Genomic DNA, 20,970 nt, shown 5'->3' with positions numbered 1-20,970 from the left:
CACGTAAACGGAGATTGGTACCAAGAGGGTAGACGCGGCGCCCACGTCTTGGTCTATGCAGTGTATTTACACAAATGTCGCTGACCAGGCTTGAGTGCTATCCTTGCAAGGCGCGACCTCGCACTTCCAGAAAATCAGCAAACGCCAATAGCGAGCGCGCAATCAGATCGACCATTTCCCACACGCTCTCCGCCTTGTACAGCGACGCCCACAGCCGCACGACCGTCGATGCCAGGGAACCTCTCTCCTGGAGGGCCTTGTCAACCTGGCCTTTGTGATTGGCCTCGGCGACGAGCTGCACGACAAAGTGCAACGTGCGGTTCTCCGCCGCGTTGAGGGGCGGGTCTGGTTCGGGGGGCCCAGTGACTCCCTCTAGCCACTTTGCCAGCAGGACAGCACACTCGAGCGAGCACAGCGCGTGCTGGTTTGACCAGTAGACGACCTGCGTCTGGGCGACGTAGTTTATGCCGAGCTTGATGGGGATGCTGAGCGCGTGCGCGCAGTGCAGGGCGGCCCGCGTCAACCGGTGGCTGCGCTGCGCTGGTGGGCTGCTGTCGAGCGACCGCGCGATAGTGTTCGCGTCCCATGAGCCTAGTGACCGTATAGGTCCCATGTCCATGTTGATGCGTATATAGGCGATCCTTAGGAGCGCTGTAGAGGTGAATGACAAAGGGCCGTGCGGGCTGAGGGGGTCCATGGAGGATTCGCGTCCTGACTCCCAGCAGGAGGACCAACATTTAAGCGCCCGTTCGAATGTGTTCATCATCTCAGGTGATAATTGTTGGTTGCTCAGCCCCCCGTGGAAGCCCGAATTCCGGACAAGCCAAACACGCTGTATGATGGCATGAATCAAGACACAGCCTCCCAGCGAGGAGAATCTGGCCTTGACCGAGGGGCCACTGGATTGACCAGAGTCGGGCGGTTCGAACAGTCTCTCTAATACCACTTTCAAGTCTTCCTGCGTGGTACAGTCGTCGTGGCTGGCAAGCCAATCTTGTTCGCTCACCGCCCTCCATTCGTTCTCAGTACACGGTAAGTCCTGGTGCAACTGATCGGCCAACATCATGGGTGGCGCGTCGGACACAATCGTGTGGATGTTGAAAAAGCAGAAAGTGACAAGCCTGGTTCGCTTGAAGATCTCGTACTGTATCCACTCCGCCCAGGTAGAAGGCCTAGTCCCTCGCTCGTAGTGAAGATCATCTTCCCTGATCAATGTATCGAGCATACTCCGGATGTGGATCGCGTCGTAGACGTCCGGCTGCCTTTTGAACCACATGGAAATGGCTGTGAGCAGAACGAGAGCTTGCATCGTCTCGAGCTTGGCAGACCGTGAGTCGGCTGAGGTATCACTCGTCTGCCCATTACTGCTCGCATTATCACTACCACCATCTGTCGCAGAGTCTGGCTCATTACGCCTCTTAAGGCGCTCTTGTCCCACACTCTTGGCAAGGTCAAACAGTTCGGTGCTGGCACCAGGCTCCCGCGAGTATCTCGCCCCAAGCGCTGCAATGGCCAGAAATAATTCGACGCGCATCGTGCCTAGCTGTAAGGTTGGTATGTGAAGGAATGGGTAATGTTCGTTGAAAACAAGTACATAGGCCGAGACGTATCGGGACAAAGCATGCTTCGACGGTAGCACGACATCGGAAGGTAGACATGACGAGAACGATGCTAGTTCCTCCATGGCTCCCTCTCTGTCCTGCATGGACACTGTCAGATGAGCATGGTTCCTGCGACCAGGATCCCGCGGGCTTGGTTCGTTCTGCGGTGGACTGTGTTCTACTCCAGAGGTCGTGACAGGCCTCTCCTCTGGTTGCAGTGAAGGTAACCGCGATCCATATTCAGAAAGAGCCGAGCTGCCTGTAGAATCATGGTTTTGCTGGGGTCGCGCAGGGAAAGACCATTCAATGCCGCCGAGATTATCGCCATGACCCCCAAACGAGAGCGGATCTGAGCTGGCGGGAAGAAAGGCAGGAATAGGTTGATAGGAGGGCGAGAAGACGGAGTTCGGGATTGGCACATTATCCATGAAAGACGTGAAATCGTCGAGGTGTTCACCCATGGCCAGTTGGGGCTCGTTCAAACCGTAGTCCATCATGGCTAACGGCGTGCTTGTCTCCGCGGCATCGTGCGCTGGGAGAGACATTGCCTGCATTGTGGGCATCGAATCGTCGGCGAACACTGCATGAGTAGCCTGCGGCATCTGTCGTTGAGTCTGTGGCTGTGGCTGTGCCTGGCTTGACCCTTTGGGAAGCGCGTCTTCTGTCTCTGGATGCGCTAACCGACCATGCCGTCGAAGAAGGTCCCTATTCACTGTCAGCGATTGGTGCGAGGAAATGGCACATGAAGGCAAGTAGTACTGTCTGGTGAAAGCCTGGGTGCACAGCTTGCACTGAAAGGGCTTTTCCTTGGTGTGTGACCGTCCATGTCTCTGAAGATGCTCCAGACGGGCAAAGTCGCGCCGACACTGCTGGCATCGGTAAGTCTTGGAAACTTTGGTCATAGTGCCTGTCATTGCGCCAAAGTGAGAATTCGTCGTCAAAGCATCTAGTCTTGAGATGTCGATGAACTTTCCTGCGATCGCAGGGCCCCGCTGGTGACGACACCGCGTTCCGTTCCATTTACTACGCAGTACATGTGAGTGGTCCAGACTTTCGCAAGTCAACGTTCTCCGCATGGCATGTGCCATTCGTCTAGAATACTCCCTGAACGGAAATTTGGCCGCAATGAAGCAGATGCGTTCTTGAACTTTGACAGCTATTAATTGGTTGAAATCCTCAGAGTTGATTGTCTACCACCGTGGTCCTAGTGCTGAGTGAGATGGATGGTGAGAGTAGGAGAAGGTGTGTAGAAGTGGGAGAAGACGTGGTCTGGGTTAGAGGCGCTTTCTGGTCTGGAGACGCTCTGGGAGGAGAGGTGTGGGAATGGCCGTAGGACGAGGTGGGTGCGCCGGCACACGAAACCGCCTCCGGCGCATCCACCGAGTTTGACTTTTCCACAAGCCGAATAGTTCCCATGGCCCCGAAGGGGCTTTCCATCTGGTATGGCTAAGGAGAGGGAGCATGCATCGCGGTGCATCCCGGGGTCTCTAGCACAGTTGCGTGGTTGGTGAGATCAGTTACTGGAGCTGCATTCTGCGTTACCTTCAGCGAGCCGATCCTGCATGGTGATTGAGGAGGCTTCTGTTACTCTGGACAGCCACGGCACGGATTCCTCCAGTTCGACCGCGAGGATTCCATCGTTGAAGTTACGCAATGCCGCGTACCCGACTGCTTGCAGGCTCGGAGCCGCTGTATTGGTCACCCGTTCTCACTTGCCACTGCCCCCATACTTCAACTGCAACCCTGAAGGTTTACCCCAATTTGGGGTACAGGAGGAATGATGTTGAAATTGCCACGAACAAACACAATACGACCAGCGCTACAAGTGTGCCTAAGCTAGAGAATTAATTTGGCTTGTGTTTGGCGGCCTGGTTTCGCCTGTTGCTCGTTAAGACTTCCTCATCGCTCGTGCACAGGCATAGGAGAAGTGTATGGCCCAGCTCGAAGGGCGAGGTTGCTTTGCGCGGAGGGCTGACGGAGGACGCACGACGGAGTATGGTCTGTCAGGAGAATCATGACTCCCAACATAGGCATCAAAAGCTGCCCCTGGCCACGATTAAGACACGGTGGGAGTTGTTGGAAAAGTCGTCCAACGACTGTGTCTTCTTGGCGCCCGCAAACTGGCAGGCACGACTGGCAGCGATGGTTATATGTCTCCCCCAAGGTAGGCAGGTCAGCGTTGTGTCGAACCCTGTCTGCTGGGACTGTGTGGCCGATTCAAAAAGGAATATTTCGGATCTGAAAGACACGATTGTATATATACTAGGACCAAAGGCGAATGCGTAAAGAGCCAACTTGGTGCTGTTGTTGATTCTGCTTTTCTGGCGCGCCTTCTTCCCTCTGTGATCCTTAAGACGACCAACAGTGATCCTTCAGAGGTAGGCTATATCGCTGTGTCAACCTCATGTCCTCTTCCACCACGCATACTGCAACTGGATGTACACCGTAAGGGCAGCCACCAAGTACGCGCCCATCCCAAACGCCGACGAGTCATCGCTCGTGCACCTGGAGTACACATATATGAAAACGCCGGTGGCCAAAATAAAAACGAAGCACCACCAGAGAACAAGCACATCATTAAGCCTCTCGTTAATGCGCACTCCATATCCTACGACGTCCCCGACCGTGCCCGACGGCCTGTATAGCGCGCCGTCCACCTTCTTGGGAACGGTATTGTACCAGTAGACTTCGGTGTGGGGGCCGGGACGGCGCATGTGCCACAAGTTCATGGTCTTGATGCACTTCATCGGGACGGGCCTGTAGCGGTACTGTTTATTGTCTGGTGCGGGCCAGCGGCCGGAGGTGAAGTGAGATGGGAAAGCCTCCTTGCCTTCTGGGTGGGGGACGAGTTCGAACTTTCAGGTGTCAGTAGGTCGCAATTCTGATGGACACCTGGGATATTGGGACGGTCCTTTCACTTACTTCGACAAAGTCTGCTGTGTCTATTATATGTAGCGGTGCCCACGGGCTGACGTCGGATGCCCATTTACTCCGCCACTCTGAGATGAATTGTTTCATTGGTGACTCTCGGATGAAAGACGGCCTCCGCACTGAGACTAGTGCTTAAGCAGTCCAGCTGGCAGCATCCATTTCGGGAATAGTAAGTCTCTTGTCCACTGACATCCTTGACGAGCCTGTTGGTACTGGTTAAGAATGCCTCTGATTAGCAACTCGTCATTGTATGAATCATTAATATCAAGGCACCGAAGCTCTGCCAAGGTCTTGTAGGCCTTGCCGTTGATACAGATCAATAAGAACATTGGATCCCGTCGTGTAGCCCCGGACAGGGCAGGCGAGATTGCTGAGGCGGGATTGAGGTATGGCCGTGGTACGTGTGGTGTCTCTTGCGAAGGCGAATTCGGGGATGCCGTATTCCGGTGAGAGGTTGGACCCAGATGAACTGGAGACGGACTCGCTGGAAGCTGGCCTCCAGAAGATTCACTGCTCTGGGGCGAGTGTGCCCGTCTCGCTATTGCGGAGCTCTCGCTAATGCTTCGCCATTCGCTCTCCACACTACCGGGCTCGAGCTCCTTGACATCTATGTAAGTGTGCTGGCCGCACCCCTAGTGATTGCCAGGGACTTGTTAGTGACATGGTTGAACCAGAATCAGGGAGAGCTACTTACGCAGAAATACCATACTCTTTGGCAGCCATTTGATGGCGGCCACAATGTGTCAGTCACCCATTTTGCGACCCATGTTGGGAACGAGTCTCTGTTCCAGAACATACGACGACCTTCGATCTGTGAAGAATTACCCAAGGACTCCTGGACATCCTCGGGTCTTGAAATATCCCGGTTCTCGTGTGGTCTGTGTTCGTTAAAGCGTTCTTCAGCTTGGATCCTGGTCGTCTGTTTTGGATTCTCCAATGAATGCTCTGTGCCAATGTTGGTCAAGGTCTTGGTTCCAGGCTCGACTGCTCGGGGCGAACCCATGAGATGCTCTTTTCGACTGGAATGTGCGCCTTGGACATCGGTCGATTCATGTTCATCCCCGTGGTCCCGATGGAATCTGTGATGCTTGAAATCGATCGACTACATTCTTCCACTTCCCGATCAATATCAAACTCCTCTTTCGTCCCGCTGAAGGTTGCATCGACTGGATCGCTGCGCATGCCAGCTCGATCCGCCGATGATGAATCCAACCAAGAGCTGGGGTCTGTCGGCTGCTGACTAGACTCTCCTGAGAACATTGCAAAGTAGGAGCTGTTGGAATCGGTATGTTCCACAGAGAACCCTGCACCACCTTCGGAATCTGCGTAGAGATTCGCGGGCAGTGTATGCTCCTCAAAAACCATGACCTCATCATCTTTCTTACCATCATTGCCATAAAATCGACGGCTATAGCCGACAGGAGGAAGAAACGGAGTCATTGTCATGGATACTGGCTCATCAAGGCCGCCTACGATAGCGTTAGCCTCTTTGATTCATAGTATATGTAGTATGGATAGCCCAATTTACTTTTGTGATAGAGGTCGCTTAATTTGAGCAAGTCGTCTATGTCTTCTTGGCCTATGGCCTCTGGAAGGACAACATTCTCGCCCTGAGAGTGGTTTTAGCAGTCTCACTACTACAGATACTTAGCAATAGAAGGATCTTACCTCTCGGATGAACCGATAGCCAAGATTCTTCAACGCCAACCTGGAAACCAGAGCAGCGGGTACATTAGTCTTGTACTTTTTAGGGTACTGCTTGACGATGCTCCAGTGGCCACCCAAGCCATCTTGCATTCCGTCACAGGATCTCAAACAGCCTGTTCTTGGATCCCATCTTGCGCCGCAGCTGCCGCAGACTGAACTAGTGGAGTTATCTGGAACAGTCCGTGTCAGAATCTCAGGGCTCTCATCAGCTCTGGCGACCATTTTCCGGGCCAAGAGCTCCGTCTGGACTGTGGGATGGACTGTGGGAACATCATCACTGCTCACTCGTGGCGTCCATACCTCGAGACGAGCGTGATTCTTTCGGAAGAGGCCGAAACGGCCGGTCGATAAATTCTCTCCCAAAATCCGTCCATCGCCAGACCCATCGTCCTTCTCGATCACTACAACTTCGTCACCCTTGGCCAGGTTCAACTCATCCGAAGCTCGCGCTGCGAAGTCACAAACGGCCACCAAGACATCGCCCACCCAGACGTCGCCCACCAAGACGCCGCCCACCTCGGGCCTTGGCCGTTGGGGAGCTGTTGTCTTGACGCGTTGCTTTTGTAATTTCTCGATTGTATGTGGTGGTGGAAGCTGCCCGGCTTCCGATCGTGCGTGTTCAGTGATGTGGCTCGGAACACCCTCCGCGTCATCAGCCCGCGCGGCATCAGAATCTTGCCTTTCTGCGTCCCGAACCTCAGTTGCTACAACAGCCATTTCGCTTATTGTATCTTTGATATTGGTGCTGAGCTCGATGATTCTCAATCCAGTTTCTCGCACTCGATTCTCTGATTCAAGTCCAAGATCGGTGGGCACTTCTTGGATCTCTTTGCGCAACTCCTCTCTCTGTGTTACGAATGTCTCGTGCTTTTCGGACAGCGTCTTCAAGCTCTGACTTCGGGATGACAGGTTGGCAGCTGCGATGTTGAGGAAGGGGTCCCTGTAATGGGACCCGACCATGACGTGTCTTCGATGAGTACTGCTGCTGGACGCCTCCTTGGCATGTCCCCTCGAACGAGCCCGGAATCCATTCATCTCCTTCTCTTTTTCGAATTCGTTCCCTGTGAACCAACTGATTCTGCGTCGGCGACGTTCACTGTTGTCTGTCTCATCAGGCTGCGCACCGTGTCGTTCCAGCCCGGCTCCGCCCAGATGGCTTGAGGCTCTCCCAGGAAGCTGCTCCATGATCGACAAAACGCGTCGAGTACAAATAGCAAGCTTGGATCCACAACGCAGTTAGAAGTAGGGTATTTACGATTAGGGACGAGTAGATTATGTGTCAGGAAGTAGATAAGGCTCCAGCAGCCATACACGTGAGATCAGCCCGTATGACAGGCAGCACAGTTACACAACAGCGGCTGAAGCTGTGAAGACGGCACCCTAACCCTCAAGACATATCATATTAATATATTAATAGATGAGTCAAATTATGCTTCGAGCATTTTCAACATCATATACAACAGCCGTCCACCAAAACCAGCGGCCAGTCACTCTGGGAGAATCCGGAGAGGAGAGCCCGGCCGGGTTGTTTTAATCTCCTCCGGTGCGTTCTTCCTCTTGATCATCTTTTAGCATGGTGCAGAGTTCCAGTAGTGGAAGCCTGGCACTTTGGCACGCCTCTGCTTGTGTAGGGGTGGTAGGATAACAGAGCAACAACGACAACCCAGATAGATCAGCCCCCCTCTCTGTTGGAGTCAGATCTTTATCTGTCACGTTGTCCACTGTCTCATTTCGAGAGCAAAACACCGATGTTCATTATTCCAGCGATAGATGCTCCCGTTGTAGCGCTAATACTGTATACTGTTTGCATTGAGAGACGATATTACGCAGTCATCGTCCTCACTGAAGCTGTACATCACATATATGCATGTCACTAAATGTTTCTTTGAGACTGTCTTGTGACCCAATAACATGGTGTTTGGTGGCTCATATTGCTATGAATTATCCACAAGACAACAGCAGTCGTCTATTAGTCTACAGTTAAATCGTGTCTTTGAACTGCGATGACGCGGGACCGACTCACTACAATTTGTAAGAGACATCTAGGTAACCCAAAGCTTGTAGTAAATCAGGAATGCTTTATGGATGATAGTCTATGGTCTGGACAAAAGTACACGCTAACACATCTACAGCATGACCCACATCCCGCTCGCTCACAAGAACCAACGGAACTCGGGTACGCTTGGCCCATCCCTCAGCTTGGATGTCGGCACGTCCCGAGCGTCGGTCTTGAACCCGGCCTTCCTGTTGCGCCTTGCGTTATCCCAGATCATGTAGGTACCCGTCAAGGCGGCAATGAACGCGCCGGTCGCCCCGAAGACGGCCGTGGTGATCAGGGCGGTCTCATACTTGGGCGCCTCCTTCTTGATGAAGATGTTGCTGCTCACAAGGCCCATCAGGTTTGCCAGCGGTACGCCGACCGAGGTCATCGTGATACGCTTGTTCTCATCGGCAATGTTGTTGCTAGAGTCAGGTTAGTAAGTTGCTGCGAGATTATGTTTCCAAGGGCAGAGAATGACGCTTACTTGTACCATGTGCTCAGAATGACCGAAGGGGCACTCGTACCCCAGCACATCATGAAAGTTGCAAAGTAGGCGACGTGGATCTGGGCCGTGACGTCCTCGATGCTCGCAAAGATGATGAACCCGCAGAAAGTGAACAGGAACCCGAGCACGATGAACGGGAACCGGATGCGCAGCAGATCGGAGCTGAAGGCAAGGACCAGCAGCATCACGGCGCCGGTGACATTAGGGGCAACTGTGTACAGGTTCGTCTTGACGGTGGAGTACTTGAGCGCGCTGACGATCTGCGGCAGGAACAGCGAGACGGACTGCAGCGGGACGCCGAGGCAGACCTCGATGGCGAGGAAGGCGTAGGTTGATGGGTAGCGGAAGATCTTGACGGCCTCGCGCAGCTTGAACTTCTCAGACACGACCGACGACGAGTCGACCTGCATGCGGTACAGGGCGAGGTCCTTCTCCTCGGCGTTGAGGAACTTGGCCTCGGCGGCCGACTTGGGCAGGTAGAAGTAGGCGAAGACGCTGAAAAGCACGCTGGCGCCGCCCTCGATGATGAACAGGTATCGCCAGCTCTCGAGGCGGTGGGACTTGATCTGGAAGACGCCGAAAGACAGGAGTCCCGCGAAGGCGTTGGCGATGTTGGACGCGGCGTAGAAGAGGGCGAGGCGGCGCGCGAGCTCGCCACGGCGGTAGAAGGTCGTCAGGTAGTAGATGACCAGCGGGAAGAAGGCGCTCTCGGCCATTCCAAGGAACCAGCGCAGGGCGAAGACGCCGCTGAAGTTCTTGGCCGCGCTCATCAGGAGCGTCATGGTGCCGAAGCAGAACATCAGGATCGGGAGCACGAGGCTGGGGCCGAACTTCTTGCCGAGCATGGCGATGGGCGGTGCGAAGAGGACATAGGGTACAAAGAAGATTGAGACGATCATGTTATACTGGTTGGACTTGAAGCCCAGGTCGTCTGATAGTCCTGCCGTCTCGGCGTTGCCCAGGTTTCCCTTGTCCAGCGCGTTGAAGAGATCTGTCGGCGCTGTTAGAGACGGACAACCCTGCTTGACACACCATGGTGCCTGGCCATTCACTTACACATGACAGCCAAGATCGGGAGGATGCGCAAGTCGAACTTGCGGGTGAGCTTGACTTCGGCGGCGTGGTCCAAGACCCTTGCCGTCTCGGCGATGACTGCCGTCTCGCCGTTGGAGCTCTCAACGTCGATGTCCTTCCTGGGGATGCTGGACTCCTCCATGCTGGAGTTCTTGACCGGGTCTGCCGCCATCTTTGCTTGTCTCCGACGCGGATTGCTTGTGTAGCAGGCGGCGGTAGTCGGGCTTGAGTATGATAACTTCAAGCAACACACGAGCCAAAAAACCACAGACGGAAGGAAGGATTTAGATGCGGGGGTTGTGATCTACCATATAAGCCGTAGTCTCGTGCGACCCCCATCATCCAATCATTCTATAATCCTGTCATCCATGCCGACCACTCATCAATCGCTAATGTGAATGCTACATTTGTTGGAGAAGGGCCTGATAAGCTCCCGGCTGTTTGGTTCAAACGAACAGGGTGGGATGCTTATCCGTATCGTCGGGACTTTGTTGCATCATGGCATCGTGTCAGCTACCTGGCTACTATTAAGCCAAACAAGGGAATCCGACCATGGGAGACGCTCAGTGCCGATTCTTGTGGCCGGAAATGCAGGATCACCCAGCAAGACCGTAGTGGCTTAAACGCGACGGGCCACTGAGACTGTTGGGCGTTATCTTTCCCGACGGCCCCTGAGCTGTCAACTATCCGGTAATCACCGATGAGCGGACTGGACCGGGTTGTCATCACTAAAGTCCCGTGCTAGTAACGACCCTGCGAGGCTCTTGGAGTTATATATGGCTTGCAGCAGGCCAATGATAGTAATTCTTTTTCGAAAACACGATCCAACGCTCGCTGGTTAAGTCAGTGACAGCCTCCTCTCCCTTCTTGCCATTGATTGTCGCCCTATTTGTTCTTTCAACTCAAGCAATTGAGAAACGTTCCCAAGGATTGACCAGCAATGGTTGTGGAAAGCTAACACAGCTCGCCCGACTGACACAGCCTGTGCGTTTTATTCTTTGATATTACTCACCTCGATAACGACCAGCGATAAGATAGATGATGCAGCAATGTTGCCTGACTCGGTCGGTCGCCAAGCAGGCCAAGCAGCCTGGCAGCCACGAACCTCTGCAGCGACTCCACCGCAAGCGACTTCCGAGCCTCAGGAACAGGGGGCGACGTGTGGCTGCCCACGCATCAGAAAACTATGACTCGGGCCGTGATTAATGCAATCAACAGTATGGCCTGAACAATCATGTCTCTTAAGGCGGCCAGCTTCTCTCCCACGCGTAACACAAGCAACGCGCTCATAAATGTCAACGATGCAGGTCCGACTACGGCATCCGAGGGCGATATCCGCAGGCCGGTTCCGGCTCGCCAGGTCGCCTGTTCGTTCCGCGGTTCTGGCCGAGAAACACCGTCCCTCCCCATTGGACCCCGGTATTGCAAGAAGATAAGATTCACATTTCAGACATCCGAATAAGGCCAGATCGACCGATCATCCTCGACTAGGAGGCGTCGCCGTCGAAGCCACAGAAAGAGTTTGCACAAGTGTCAGGATTCGGCGGCAGTCGGCGGGTTTACGTTCGCGATGATCCAGGCACGACGCCTTTGCTTGGCGTGAATCACTTCGAGTCGTCAAGCAGGTGGCGAGCTTGCATTGACCGCCACGCAACCCCGGTTTCCAAAATGGCTACCCACTTCCTTGTGGCGACTCGACCGCTGCTCCTTCTCGGCGGTAGCGAAAGCTTGAAATGAAGTAAATACTGTCCGAAACTTTGTTCTGCGCTCATTCGATATGAGCCTCAAGTCACCTCGCATCTTGCCACGATTGGTGCGCTCTGTCATCATGAGACTGCATTACAATGGAATAAACTTGTAACATCCAGGACATCAACAGCCTAACGAGCATTCAATTGATTCCGGAGGAAAGGCAAATTGGCAGGCCAGCAGCCATGTTCGTTGCGAATTGATAAGACGAGTACGATGTGAGGTAAACAGGCTATCTACTCACCAGGGATTAGAGCAAGCTCTACCGAGACAAGGTTGACGGTCAATAAATATGAGAATGCTTAGCTAAATATTGATACAGACGACGCGGAGGCTCATCACATAAACCGTACGATGTGGTACTGTCTTCTGCCAGAAGAGTAGTCAAGTGAGTGATACAGCTTCGATGAAACGACAAGCAAATTCACAAGCCGCTCAAATATGCAAAAGGTAACCAGACTCTATGATAAAATTGTTTCAAGTAACTTTTTACGAGAGCCATGGTGCTGCAGCCGCCTCAATTCACAAGGAAGTCGGTCTCGCAACTAGCCTATCGGCTCCCTCAAGCTCGACAGAGCATAGTCACAGTTTCTCTTTGGCCATCACTCCACGTCGCACGTCAAGTCTGATTGGAAAATTTGCTCTTCGGCACTCTCAGTAGGACATTTCGGCAAATATTTTTCACAGAGATCATCTATTTCTAGGTACCTGAGCTGCATGAGTCGCCGCATCTTCAACTTTTGTGATGAGATACACCATTTGAGTCTGAAGTCACAAACGGCTGTAGTCAGCCGCAACGGTCACTTTGTGACCCAGTCTAGTGCATACACGGGAATAACGAATAACAGGAGAGCCACAAAAATCATTTCGAGGCCAAGATTTCGAGGCCAAGATTTCGAGGCCAAGACTTTATTTCGTGAGTTAATTCTGTCATGGGGAAAGCTGTGGAATGGAAAGTGCCTCAAAAGCAAGTAGGGGACATTGGCGTCTTGGCCATTCAGAGGTGGGAGGCACTCAAAACTTCTATCGCACCGTTGTATAACTTGAGTTTCGTTCATGTGAGATGATTCCCCTGATATAAAAACGATCACTGAATGTTAATATGTGCCATCCACAGACGAATGTCCTGTGTCCATGACAGTCGTGAGCAGCGCTAATCACGGGCACTGGCTATCCTGGATTGGCGACAGAACTCGATTTCAGTCACGCACGTATGGTATCTATTACAAAAGTGTCCACAAGTCAGACGTGAGGATGTTTGAAAATCTAGCCGACGAGAGCAGAACTACCCACCGCCACTCCGCCCTGGTGATCTCTTGAAATAGAGTGGATCAAGACAGTCAGGGACAAGTGTGAGAACATGTTATGTAATGACTCAAAAGATAAGCTGACGGACTGTATGCTGAGTTGTAAATTATTACAAGCACACAAGTTGAAAACTCCATGCCCATCCATCTTGTCGCATGTCAACCTTGGCGAGGCCACTAGAAGACCAGCTGCAAGCAGAACAAGGACCTCTCCTGACTATCCGCAGATAATATCCATGTCGTTCCAAACTTCTTTGTCGCGCCTTCTCAAATTTGTGTGGACCTCGGTGTAAGACGCTCGACCGTCTTCCAAACGGGACAGTAGGACACACTCGCTTCGGGCCCTCGACAATTTGGTCAACGTACTTTGACGCCAGCCTCGCATCAGCCTTGTGACAGCCAGTAGGTTAAATTATGCGTGCAATCCACCATTAGCATCTTGTATGTTGGAGATCTGGGGCATGCTGCCGAGTCATGTGCTCTTGGCACACCCAGTATTTGTCCTTGTCCCCAGAATGTCGTCGAGGTATATGCCGATTCAAACTGCACTCACTGGCTGGACTTGCAGAGAACGGGTTTCGACATAGCCACAATGGCGGGTAAAGGTAAACGTACTCTCGTACATCATGCGTGGGATCACCATCCTGGCATTACAAACAACAACCAACTGCCGAAGGAATTAAGCATAACGAACTGGGGTGAGTTGTGAGTAGTCATATTTTCCCGCATTTCCAGCGCCATGCTCGGCAGTTGGCCACGTCGGAAACATGGATAGGAGTGTCGTTCATCTCCTGATTTTCATGTATCACTTGCCCATCGTATCCCCATGTATTGCTACCATATCTGGTTTGGGGGCGGTTCTGTGTTACCTGACGTCGCGCTCGCAGATGCTCCTCCACCGCCCCCACGTGTGTGTGATTAATGCCCCGAAGGGTTGCAGCGGCCCGTTCCGGCAGCGAGCCCCTGCAACCAACTCCCTCTCCTGCATTCGAGTTCCAACACGTGCCTTTTGGCTTGCACGTTCTTCTCGTCCTCGGGCAGGTCAAGACGAAGACTCAATTCATCATCCTTCTCTAATGCCGTGCTGGGGAGACAGACGCTCACATTTAGGTTAGGTTGAGTGATGTGTAAGATATTCCCTACATAACCATCGGCGACCTGTTTCAGTATATGGGGTAGCTTGGAGTTAGAACGCCTCATCGTCATTGTCGTTACCAACCCATGAGTATCGCGTAATCATTGTTATTACGTGCCCTCTGGTATAACAGGTCGTGAATATCCAGGGGTTTTCCGACGGAACCAGAAACACAATCCGTTAGATCAGCCACGCCCCGCATAGAGTTCACCTAGTGAAACTGATGGTACGCTAGCTCGGCTAGGCAGGGCCCTCGCAGCAGGATCGCAGCGTGGACGCAGCGTGGGCGATGGTCATTACCAAGATGAGAAGTCGATCTTGGGTCACATCCTAGCCTATCGGTGACTTTACGGTCGTATTGGTATGCCTCTATCGACATTGGGGTCGGCAGGCCGACCTGAATATCGCATAGTTTGGTCCGGCGTGGCGCCCGATGGCCCGGGCTAGCGCCGGAGGGATCATTTGCGCTTCCCCTCGTGCCCTCGAGGAATCATACCATGAACGGTACATCTCGAAAGAACACCTATCGCAGCCGAGGAAGCTGTTTGATCACTCCGGGCCTGCGCTAGAAGGGGAAAGGAGTCCCCAGGCGTCGGCATTTGCCCGAATCCACCCTTCCGAGACCGTCCACCCAGCAAAGCCCACACAAACTCGCGGGAGTGCCACCTGACAGGCGGGACGCCCTGGACGCCGAGGCCGAGGCCTAAACCCACAGGCTCGCCCGCCTGCAATCTCAGCACCGCTTGCTTCATTTTGAGGGCACACCCGGGTTTATTTCCCTGGCTCGCCATGCGGGGGCAAATGCCGACTTGCATTCCAGGCATGGTCTATGTGCGTCACTAGCTCAGGGGCGCCTGTGGAGCCCATTAGCTCAGAGGAGCGGCCGTAGTGGCATCAGAATTTGCTGCCACCCTCTGTAGATCGCCACGAGGGTGTGGCCGGCCAGGTCTTGCCAGGGACCATTCTGAAATGTTTAAAGAAAACCCATAGCCCGCATTTCGGCAGTCGCCCCAGGGGCACTGACTCGTAACCTTACCATCGACAACCGGATCCAGGCTGTCAAGCGAAGCGACAAGCGCGCACATGGCTACCGCCGCCGAGAAGAGCGACCAGACCCTTGCGTCGCTCGCTGTGGGCTTCACGCTTGGCTTTGGCCTGCTCACAGTATGGGAGGCTGTCAAGCAGACCAGGCGAAGCAAGAACCCGCGGCGAAGCTCATATGTGTACATGATCTGGGTCGAGGTTGCCTCCAACGTCGCCATTCTGATTTTGGCGAACTTGCTGTTCCATGGGATCGTCGCCCCTAGGTGAGGATGGACTCTTCGGCATGGAGTCAAGACCAGCCAACCAGCTAATGTCCCGTCGACAGCGTTACCGTGTTGTTCTTCATCCTGTTTTGTTGGGTTTTCGAGGTGCAGATTCTCATGCAAATTATCATCAACCGGATAGCCATCATCTGCGAGACACAAGATATCGTACGGCGATTGAAATGGGGAACGGCTATTGTCATGACGGCAATCAACATTGCTGTCTTCTGTATAGTGAGTGGAATTCTGCCCCAACAAGCGCGCTTGTTGGCAAGACCGTTCGGGGTCTCGTCGACTCCAGTCACCCTGGAAGTTGCTATTGCTAACTACGCCATAATCAGTTTATTCCCGCGCATCGAGTCCCTCCCGTGAGCAACACGTACGTCGAGATCAATAAGTACTGGGACAGAATATCAAAGGTCATCATTTGTCTGATCGACGCCGGTCTCAACTATTACTTCCTGAGGATCGTGAAGCAACGTCTCCTTGATCAATATGGTCTCATGAAATATGCTCCGCTGGTCACCTTCAACGCCAGGTTGATGTTCATTTCTGTCCTTCTCGATGTGAGTACACGCCATCCTCTATGACGCTACTGGAACTAGCCAAAGCTCATTATTACACTCCAGGTCCTTCTGATAGGGCTCATGAGTCTTCCTAATCAGACGGTGTTCATGCTGTTCCATCCACTCGTTTGTAAGTGATGCTCCAGGGACCCGCGCAGGACCAAATAAGGCGGTCAAAAGCACCCTACCGTCGAATATGTCACCGGTCGACACGGAATTCCAACACCCGCACGGCATTCGCTAATACCTGATGTCAACAGACGTCTGTAAGCTGAACATCGAAATGACCATGGCCAGTCTCATTGTGAAACTGGCACAGAGCGGCCGAAGCGACGCCTACTTCGCAAACTCGCACTCGCACAGCACTCCCCACCCCAACTCCCAAATTCGAGGGGGGCGAAACACGAACGAGAGAGAGGTCGCGCTAAAGACCTTCACCGAGTCGAGAGTCCGGGCGTCATTCTCCAACGGGAGCGACGACCCTCAGGCACCCTTCCCCAGCGGGGCCATACAAAGGACGAGGGAGTTCCAGATCACGGTGCACCACAGCAACTCGGGCAGCATGGACGAGTCCAAGGAGTTCTCGAGCGGGGGAGACGACGAGGCGTGGTTGACGCGGCACCCGGGCCACCCGAGAGATGGGAACAGCGACAAGTCGATGGGGACCAGGGACTCGTGAGGATGCTTTCTTTTGCATGGGGAAACACAGGACCGATGCAAGATTTGAAGGGGCCCGGGGCTGGGGGAGCGCGGATGGGCAACGGAGCAGCGGGCGGGCAATTACCAAATGGCCACGGCCGCGTAAATGCCGCGTAACGCACGATGCAACGCCGGGAATTTCGCCACATGCACGCCCGCTGCGGACCGCCGCCCGATGATCCCCCGGCCCACTTATCACGAGACGTTCACGCAGCACCGCCGGCTTTACTGGGAGGATGAGAACCTTGAGAGTGTAACTTCGCGCCGAATACACGAGAGCGAGAGGGGATCTCCACAGGGGCAGGAAGCCAGCCGTGTCTGCAGGGGAGCCCAAGTCACAGAGAGAAGGGACATGGACGGAAGGCAAGCGAGGACTTGTGATGAATTGTAGATACCCAGATACTTTTTCCCGATTTAATGTTAACAGTCGGAAGTCACCACGAATGATTTCCTTGGTTTATCGGGGTCAGCATGGACCCATTGACTGCATTGACCGCTCACTTCTCGAGATCATCTCGCGAGTCCCCACAACACCAGGGAACAGTGCTCGATGATGACGTGCTTGTTAACATGTTGATCCACCTTTCCGTCGGCTGAAGCACCGATCAACGCTGGACTTGGTCTGCTCGAGCTCGGCTGCTCAGGCTCGACAACATGTGAAACCAGATGCTCTCATGGCGATCCGGGCACTGTTGCAGTGACAACCCCAAGCGGCTTGGTGGGTCTGCAGCCGAGCAGATGAATCATGTCTGATTGTTGAGGCTTTCCCAATGGCTGGTCAGGTTGCCCATACCATGAAAATGAATGAAGCAATGCTTGCAATTGCATACAAAATGCCCTGTCCAAGAAATCGGGCTTGTGCGCGAGAACGACGCGAAGTAAATCGGATTCCATCTGGAGCTTGACAAGGGTTATCGCTGTAGAATAGCGTTCGGAATGATCCGTGTCACCACTCGCTTGGGCTCGTTTTCTCGAATGAGATCCGCGTTACTGGTGACTTGTTACGCTTATTTTGAAAATGGAGGATTTTCTCAAGACCAGGGTATCCAGGATTCTATTGCATCTGGGTCCACTGAGAATCTTTCTCCATTGTATAATCATAGCACCGCGGACCATACGATCCGGGCTTGTAACAGTGGGTAGGTCGTTTCTCTTCCAAATATTACACGGGCCGTCCAGTGTTCCAGGCATGAATGGGCCTTAAATCACGAGTACAGATCTGATTTACAAATTACGCTCGCAGTACCTCGACCATATATTTCAGAACTATGTGAAGACATCCGTATGGTGTGAGGCTTACACAGAGAGTCAGTTAGATTTGTCTGCTTGTATTGCTCTTCAGCCAGATCTCGAAGAGAACTTTTGCCTTCACTTGAATTCCTAGGCCTTAACAAAACATTGGACAGACTGGGTACACCCGTAGATTATGCCAGCATCCTGTTGTTGGGCCGGAACAGATCGACTGCAGCTACCAACACATCCGCTGGCGACAGAGATTCCTTTGCTAATTCATATGTCGTCCAATGGGCTAGCCTTCTTTGAGATTACATTCAGCGAGACACACTCCTCCGGGAGAACTCTTAACTTATTTCTTCATCAATCCTCTCAATGAGAGTCATTCAACGTTGCAGCAAAGTCATCTGCTGGCAGGTCGAGACAACGCAGGTGCCTTCCTCCGCCCAGCTCGTGCTTTCCGCTCTTGCACATCCAATTGCCCTTTATGTTTACAACAGCAGTCGCGCAGAGCACAAAATTAGCAGCAAGGGCTATACTCGCACTTGCGCGTGGTAGTGCCCGTGACGTAAACTCATCCCGGGTCTATCCTGCGTCCCGGTTTGACTGAGAATTGCTGTCCACTCAGGCAGGTCCAGGTGTTACCAGAACAAACACATCTGCAGTAGGCGAGGATTGACAGCATTGCCCCCTGGCGCAGACGCTCACCTTGAAGAGTTTTCCTTTTCCTCGTTTTAGCAGTCCGAACTAGAAGTTCTCCTCACGCTCACATATTTTGGGTTGCTACTGAACTCCATGACCGACCTGTGCAGCTGTACCCAATTTGGACGAGAACCCAACCACTCGACAGCAATTTTCCTGAGAATTGGACGCAACATAAATCGTCATCGACAACAACGAAGAAGAAGAGGCGGCGGCGCCGATGTTGGAGCGCCTGAAGCAGCCGTCAAGAGCAGAGGACATAACCTCAGACCCGACCAACATCTCTTTCGTTGCCCCAGGCTGCCAACATGCTTGAGCCGTCAACTCCAGATGATCTCCAAGACGAAAAATCCCGTCGTCGATCCTGCCTTCATCAAGATGACCAACCTCATCATCGAGACATACGAACGCCACAGCGTTTTCAAGGACTCAAGCATCATGCTCCGCGCCTGCATTAGGCTATGCTTCACTCTCTGGCTGCTGGTGCCCCAGGTCTGGCGGCAGACCCGACCTTGGTTTTCGTGAGTACTTCGAGTGTTGTCGAAAGTCTTGGTTGGATTCTAGCTGACAGATTTGGTTTTCAGGATGTGGATCCTGACCGAACCATGATTTTGAACGGAGCCAGGCCCCAGTGGCGTCGGAAGGCAACGGGGCGCGAAGACACACCCAAGCTTTGCGATCATGGCGGACGTTCTGGTCAGCATTATTTTCCGCACCAGGCAACTTACAACTATGTCTTGTCCAAATCACTTATTTGGCGTTGCGGCTGACCAAGTGGCCCGAATACCTGGACAGGCCCTGTACCTGGATCTGGTTCCGGGCTGGAACGCATGGGCCGTCTGCGGCGGTAGCAGCGGAAAAGGTCAAAGGAACGAGTAGGAGAAACTGGCACCGATAATGACGATTGCTATCACAACGGCCGAGATGACCAAGGCGAGTGGTAGCCCCCTCACCACCGCAGCCGCCTAGAGCCACATCGCCTGTGGGAGCAGAAGCAGCCTCAGCCTAAACCTCAGCCTCATTCGAGGTGGTCACTCTTGCTGGGCCTGCTCTTCCTCGGGCTCGAAGACACAAGACACAGACACATACAAAATGACAATGAGTAAGTCATGATTCCCTGTCTGTTGTGTTTTGGAAAGTGCAAATGCATAACATCACGCTCCGTGACTAACACCGACGCAGTGTTTCGGCGCGTCTGGACGATCACACAATGTCATGCCAATCATCTCGGCACACCTCTGTTTAATCTGTTAGAGTCGAGGAAGGGAGATCCATGATGAGTAGGCCTGGTTCCACTACTGGAACACGTTGTCGTGACCGCGGTGGCGGCGAGGGGTGGCTGGCGCCGACACCATCAACCACATTCATCAACCACCTTCATCAATATGCCTCCTACCAACAGCCCCATCCTCGTGATTCCCGCCTAGCAGCCCGAAAGAGAGGTTGCTGTAATCATCCTTGCGGTATTATCTATTCTTACCGGGCAGCCTCGTTTGTGCGCTGGGCGTCCTGCTCGCCCTCTCTGTGCCGGGCGTGGCGCCGTGCGCGCGGCCTCGCCGCGGAGGAGGAGGACGAGGACGAGGAGGATGAGGAGGAGTAACAGCAGGAGCACCAGCAGGGGCAGCAGGAGGGCGCCGAGGGCAAGGGCGGGGGCGAGGAGGCGGAGCGGTGGCAGCAGCAGCCCCAGCAGCACCAATACCACCATCAGGACCAGCACCAGCACCACCACCAGCATCAGCACCAACAACAGGCCCATGCCCAGCCCAGCTCAGCTCCAGCTCAGCTCCAGCTCAGCTCCAGCTCAGCTGCAGCTCAGATCCAGCTCAGATCCAGCTCAGCTTCAGCTCAGCTTCAGCTCCAGCTCCAGCCCCAGCCGCCGTCGCCTGCGGGCTAGCCGCCGTGTTCACCTGGACCCAGGAGCAGCAGGAGCAGCAGGGAGCCAAGGGCGAGGGCCATGGCGAGGACGAGGACAAGGACGAGTAGGAGCAGCAACACCAGCACCAGCTGAGGGCAAACTTTTTATCAGCCAAACCGTGTGACAAAATCTCATACGCGTGCAGGTAGATCTTCATCACTCCGGATGCCATGGCCAGACCGCGGATGCCCAGGACGCGAGTGATCAGATTGGTAAACTCATTTGTTGCAGGATCAATGCCGGAGAGAATGTTGGCGATGGACTGAGGCGTGGAAGCCTCCTTGATGATGATGGTTTGCTGATCCAGGGGCTCGTCGGTAGAGGAAGACATTGTGAATGAGCGTCGTGAGGTTTTGTTGAGGCTTGTTGTTGTCTCTTCAAAGGAGTGTGCCGGGTTTCTTGTTGTTACACCAGGAGAACGAAATTGTGTGAGCTTCGGGAGAATCCAGAAGAGAAAAGGATCAGGTTCGAGGATTTTTGCCCGGACACATTCTATTT

At 53.6% G+C, this 20,970-nt stretch overlaps 6 protein-coding genes across 6 annotated transcripts; 2 read left to right on the top strand and 4 right to left on the bottom strand.

The window, feature by feature from the left end:
* Positions 1 to 97: 97 nt before the first annotated feature.
* INS49_007901 (uncharacterized protein) lies at positions 98 to 2,155 on the bottom strand (the record flags this gene model as incomplete). Its single annotated transcript, XM_043168647.1, has 1 exon — positions 98 to 2,155. One exon carries the CDS (start codon positions 2,153 to 2,155, stop codon positions 98 to 100), a length of 2,058 nt encoding a protein of 685 aa, XP_043026327.1.
* Positions 2,156 to 4,003: 1,848 nt separating this feature from the next.
* On the bottom strand, positions 4,004 to 7,424 carry INS49_007900 (uncharacterized protein; the record flags this gene model as incomplete). The annotated part of the gene is made up of 7 exons (XM_043168646.1): positions 4,004 to 4,456; positions 4,524 to 4,657; positions 4,723 to 5,164; positions 5,227 to 5,451; positions 5,532 to 6,001; positions 6,061 to 6,142; positions 6,201 to 7,424. 7 exons carry the CDS (start codon positions 7,422 to 7,424, stop codon positions 4,004 to 4,006), a joined length of 3,030 nt encoding a protein of 1,009 aa, XP_043026326.1.
* Positions 7,425 to 8,392: 968 nt separating this feature from the next.
* Positions 8,393 to 10,031, bottom strand: INS49_007899 (uncharacterized protein; the record flags this gene model as incomplete). Its single annotated transcript, XM_043168645.1, has 3 exons — positions 8,393 to 8,702; positions 8,765 to 9,776; positions 9,842 to 10,031. 3 exons carry the CDS (start codon positions 10,029 to 10,031, stop codon positions 8,393 to 8,395), a joined length of 1,512 nt encoding a protein of 503 aa, XP_043026325.1.
* A 5,102-nt stretch (positions 10,032 to 15,133) lies between these two features.
* Positions 15,134 to 16,602, top strand: INS49_007898 (uncharacterized protein; the record flags this gene model as incomplete). The annotated part of the gene is made up of 5 exons (XM_043168644.1): positions 15,134 to 15,357; positions 15,420 to 15,591; positions 15,699 to 15,923; positions 15,987 to 16,053; positions 16,184 to 16,602. 5 exons carry the CDS (start codon positions 15,134 to 15,136, stop codon positions 16,600 to 16,602), a joined length of 1,107 nt encoding a protein of 368 aa, XP_043026324.1.
* A 2,285-nt stretch (positions 16,603 to 18,887) lies between these two features.
* INS49_007897 (uncharacterized protein) lies at positions 18,888 to 19,166 on the top strand (the record flags this gene model as incomplete). Its single annotated transcript, XM_043168643.1, has 2 exons — positions 18,888 to 19,078; positions 19,142 to 19,166. The coding sequence occupies 2 exons, from the start codon at positions 18,888 to 18,890 to the stop codon at positions 19,164 to 19,166; spliced, it is 216 nt and encodes a 71-aa protein (XP_043026323.1).
* A 545-nt stretch (positions 19,167 to 19,711) lies between these two features.
* INS49_007896 (uncharacterized protein) lies at positions 19,712 to 20,803 on the bottom strand (the record flags this gene model as incomplete). The annotated part of the gene is made up of 4 exons (XM_043168642.1): positions 19,712 to 19,795; positions 20,038 to 20,324; positions 20,465 to 20,561; positions 20,633 to 20,803. 4 exons carry the CDS (start codon positions 20,801 to 20,803, stop codon positions 19,712 to 19,714), a joined length of 639 nt encoding a protein of 212 aa, XP_043026322.1.
* Between the last annotated feature and the right edge of the window lie 167 nt (positions 20,804 to 20,970).

Source organism: Diaporthe citri, assembly GCF_014595645.1.
Source record: "Diaporthe citri strain NFHF-8-4 chromosome Unknown scaffold_3, whole genome shotgun sequence".
Classification (NCBI taxonomy): Eukaryota; Fungi; Ascomycota; class Sordariomycetes; order Diaporthales; family Diaporthaceae; genus Diaporthe; species Diaporthe citri.
This window is presented reverse-complemented; position numbering and strand designations above follow the sequence as displayed.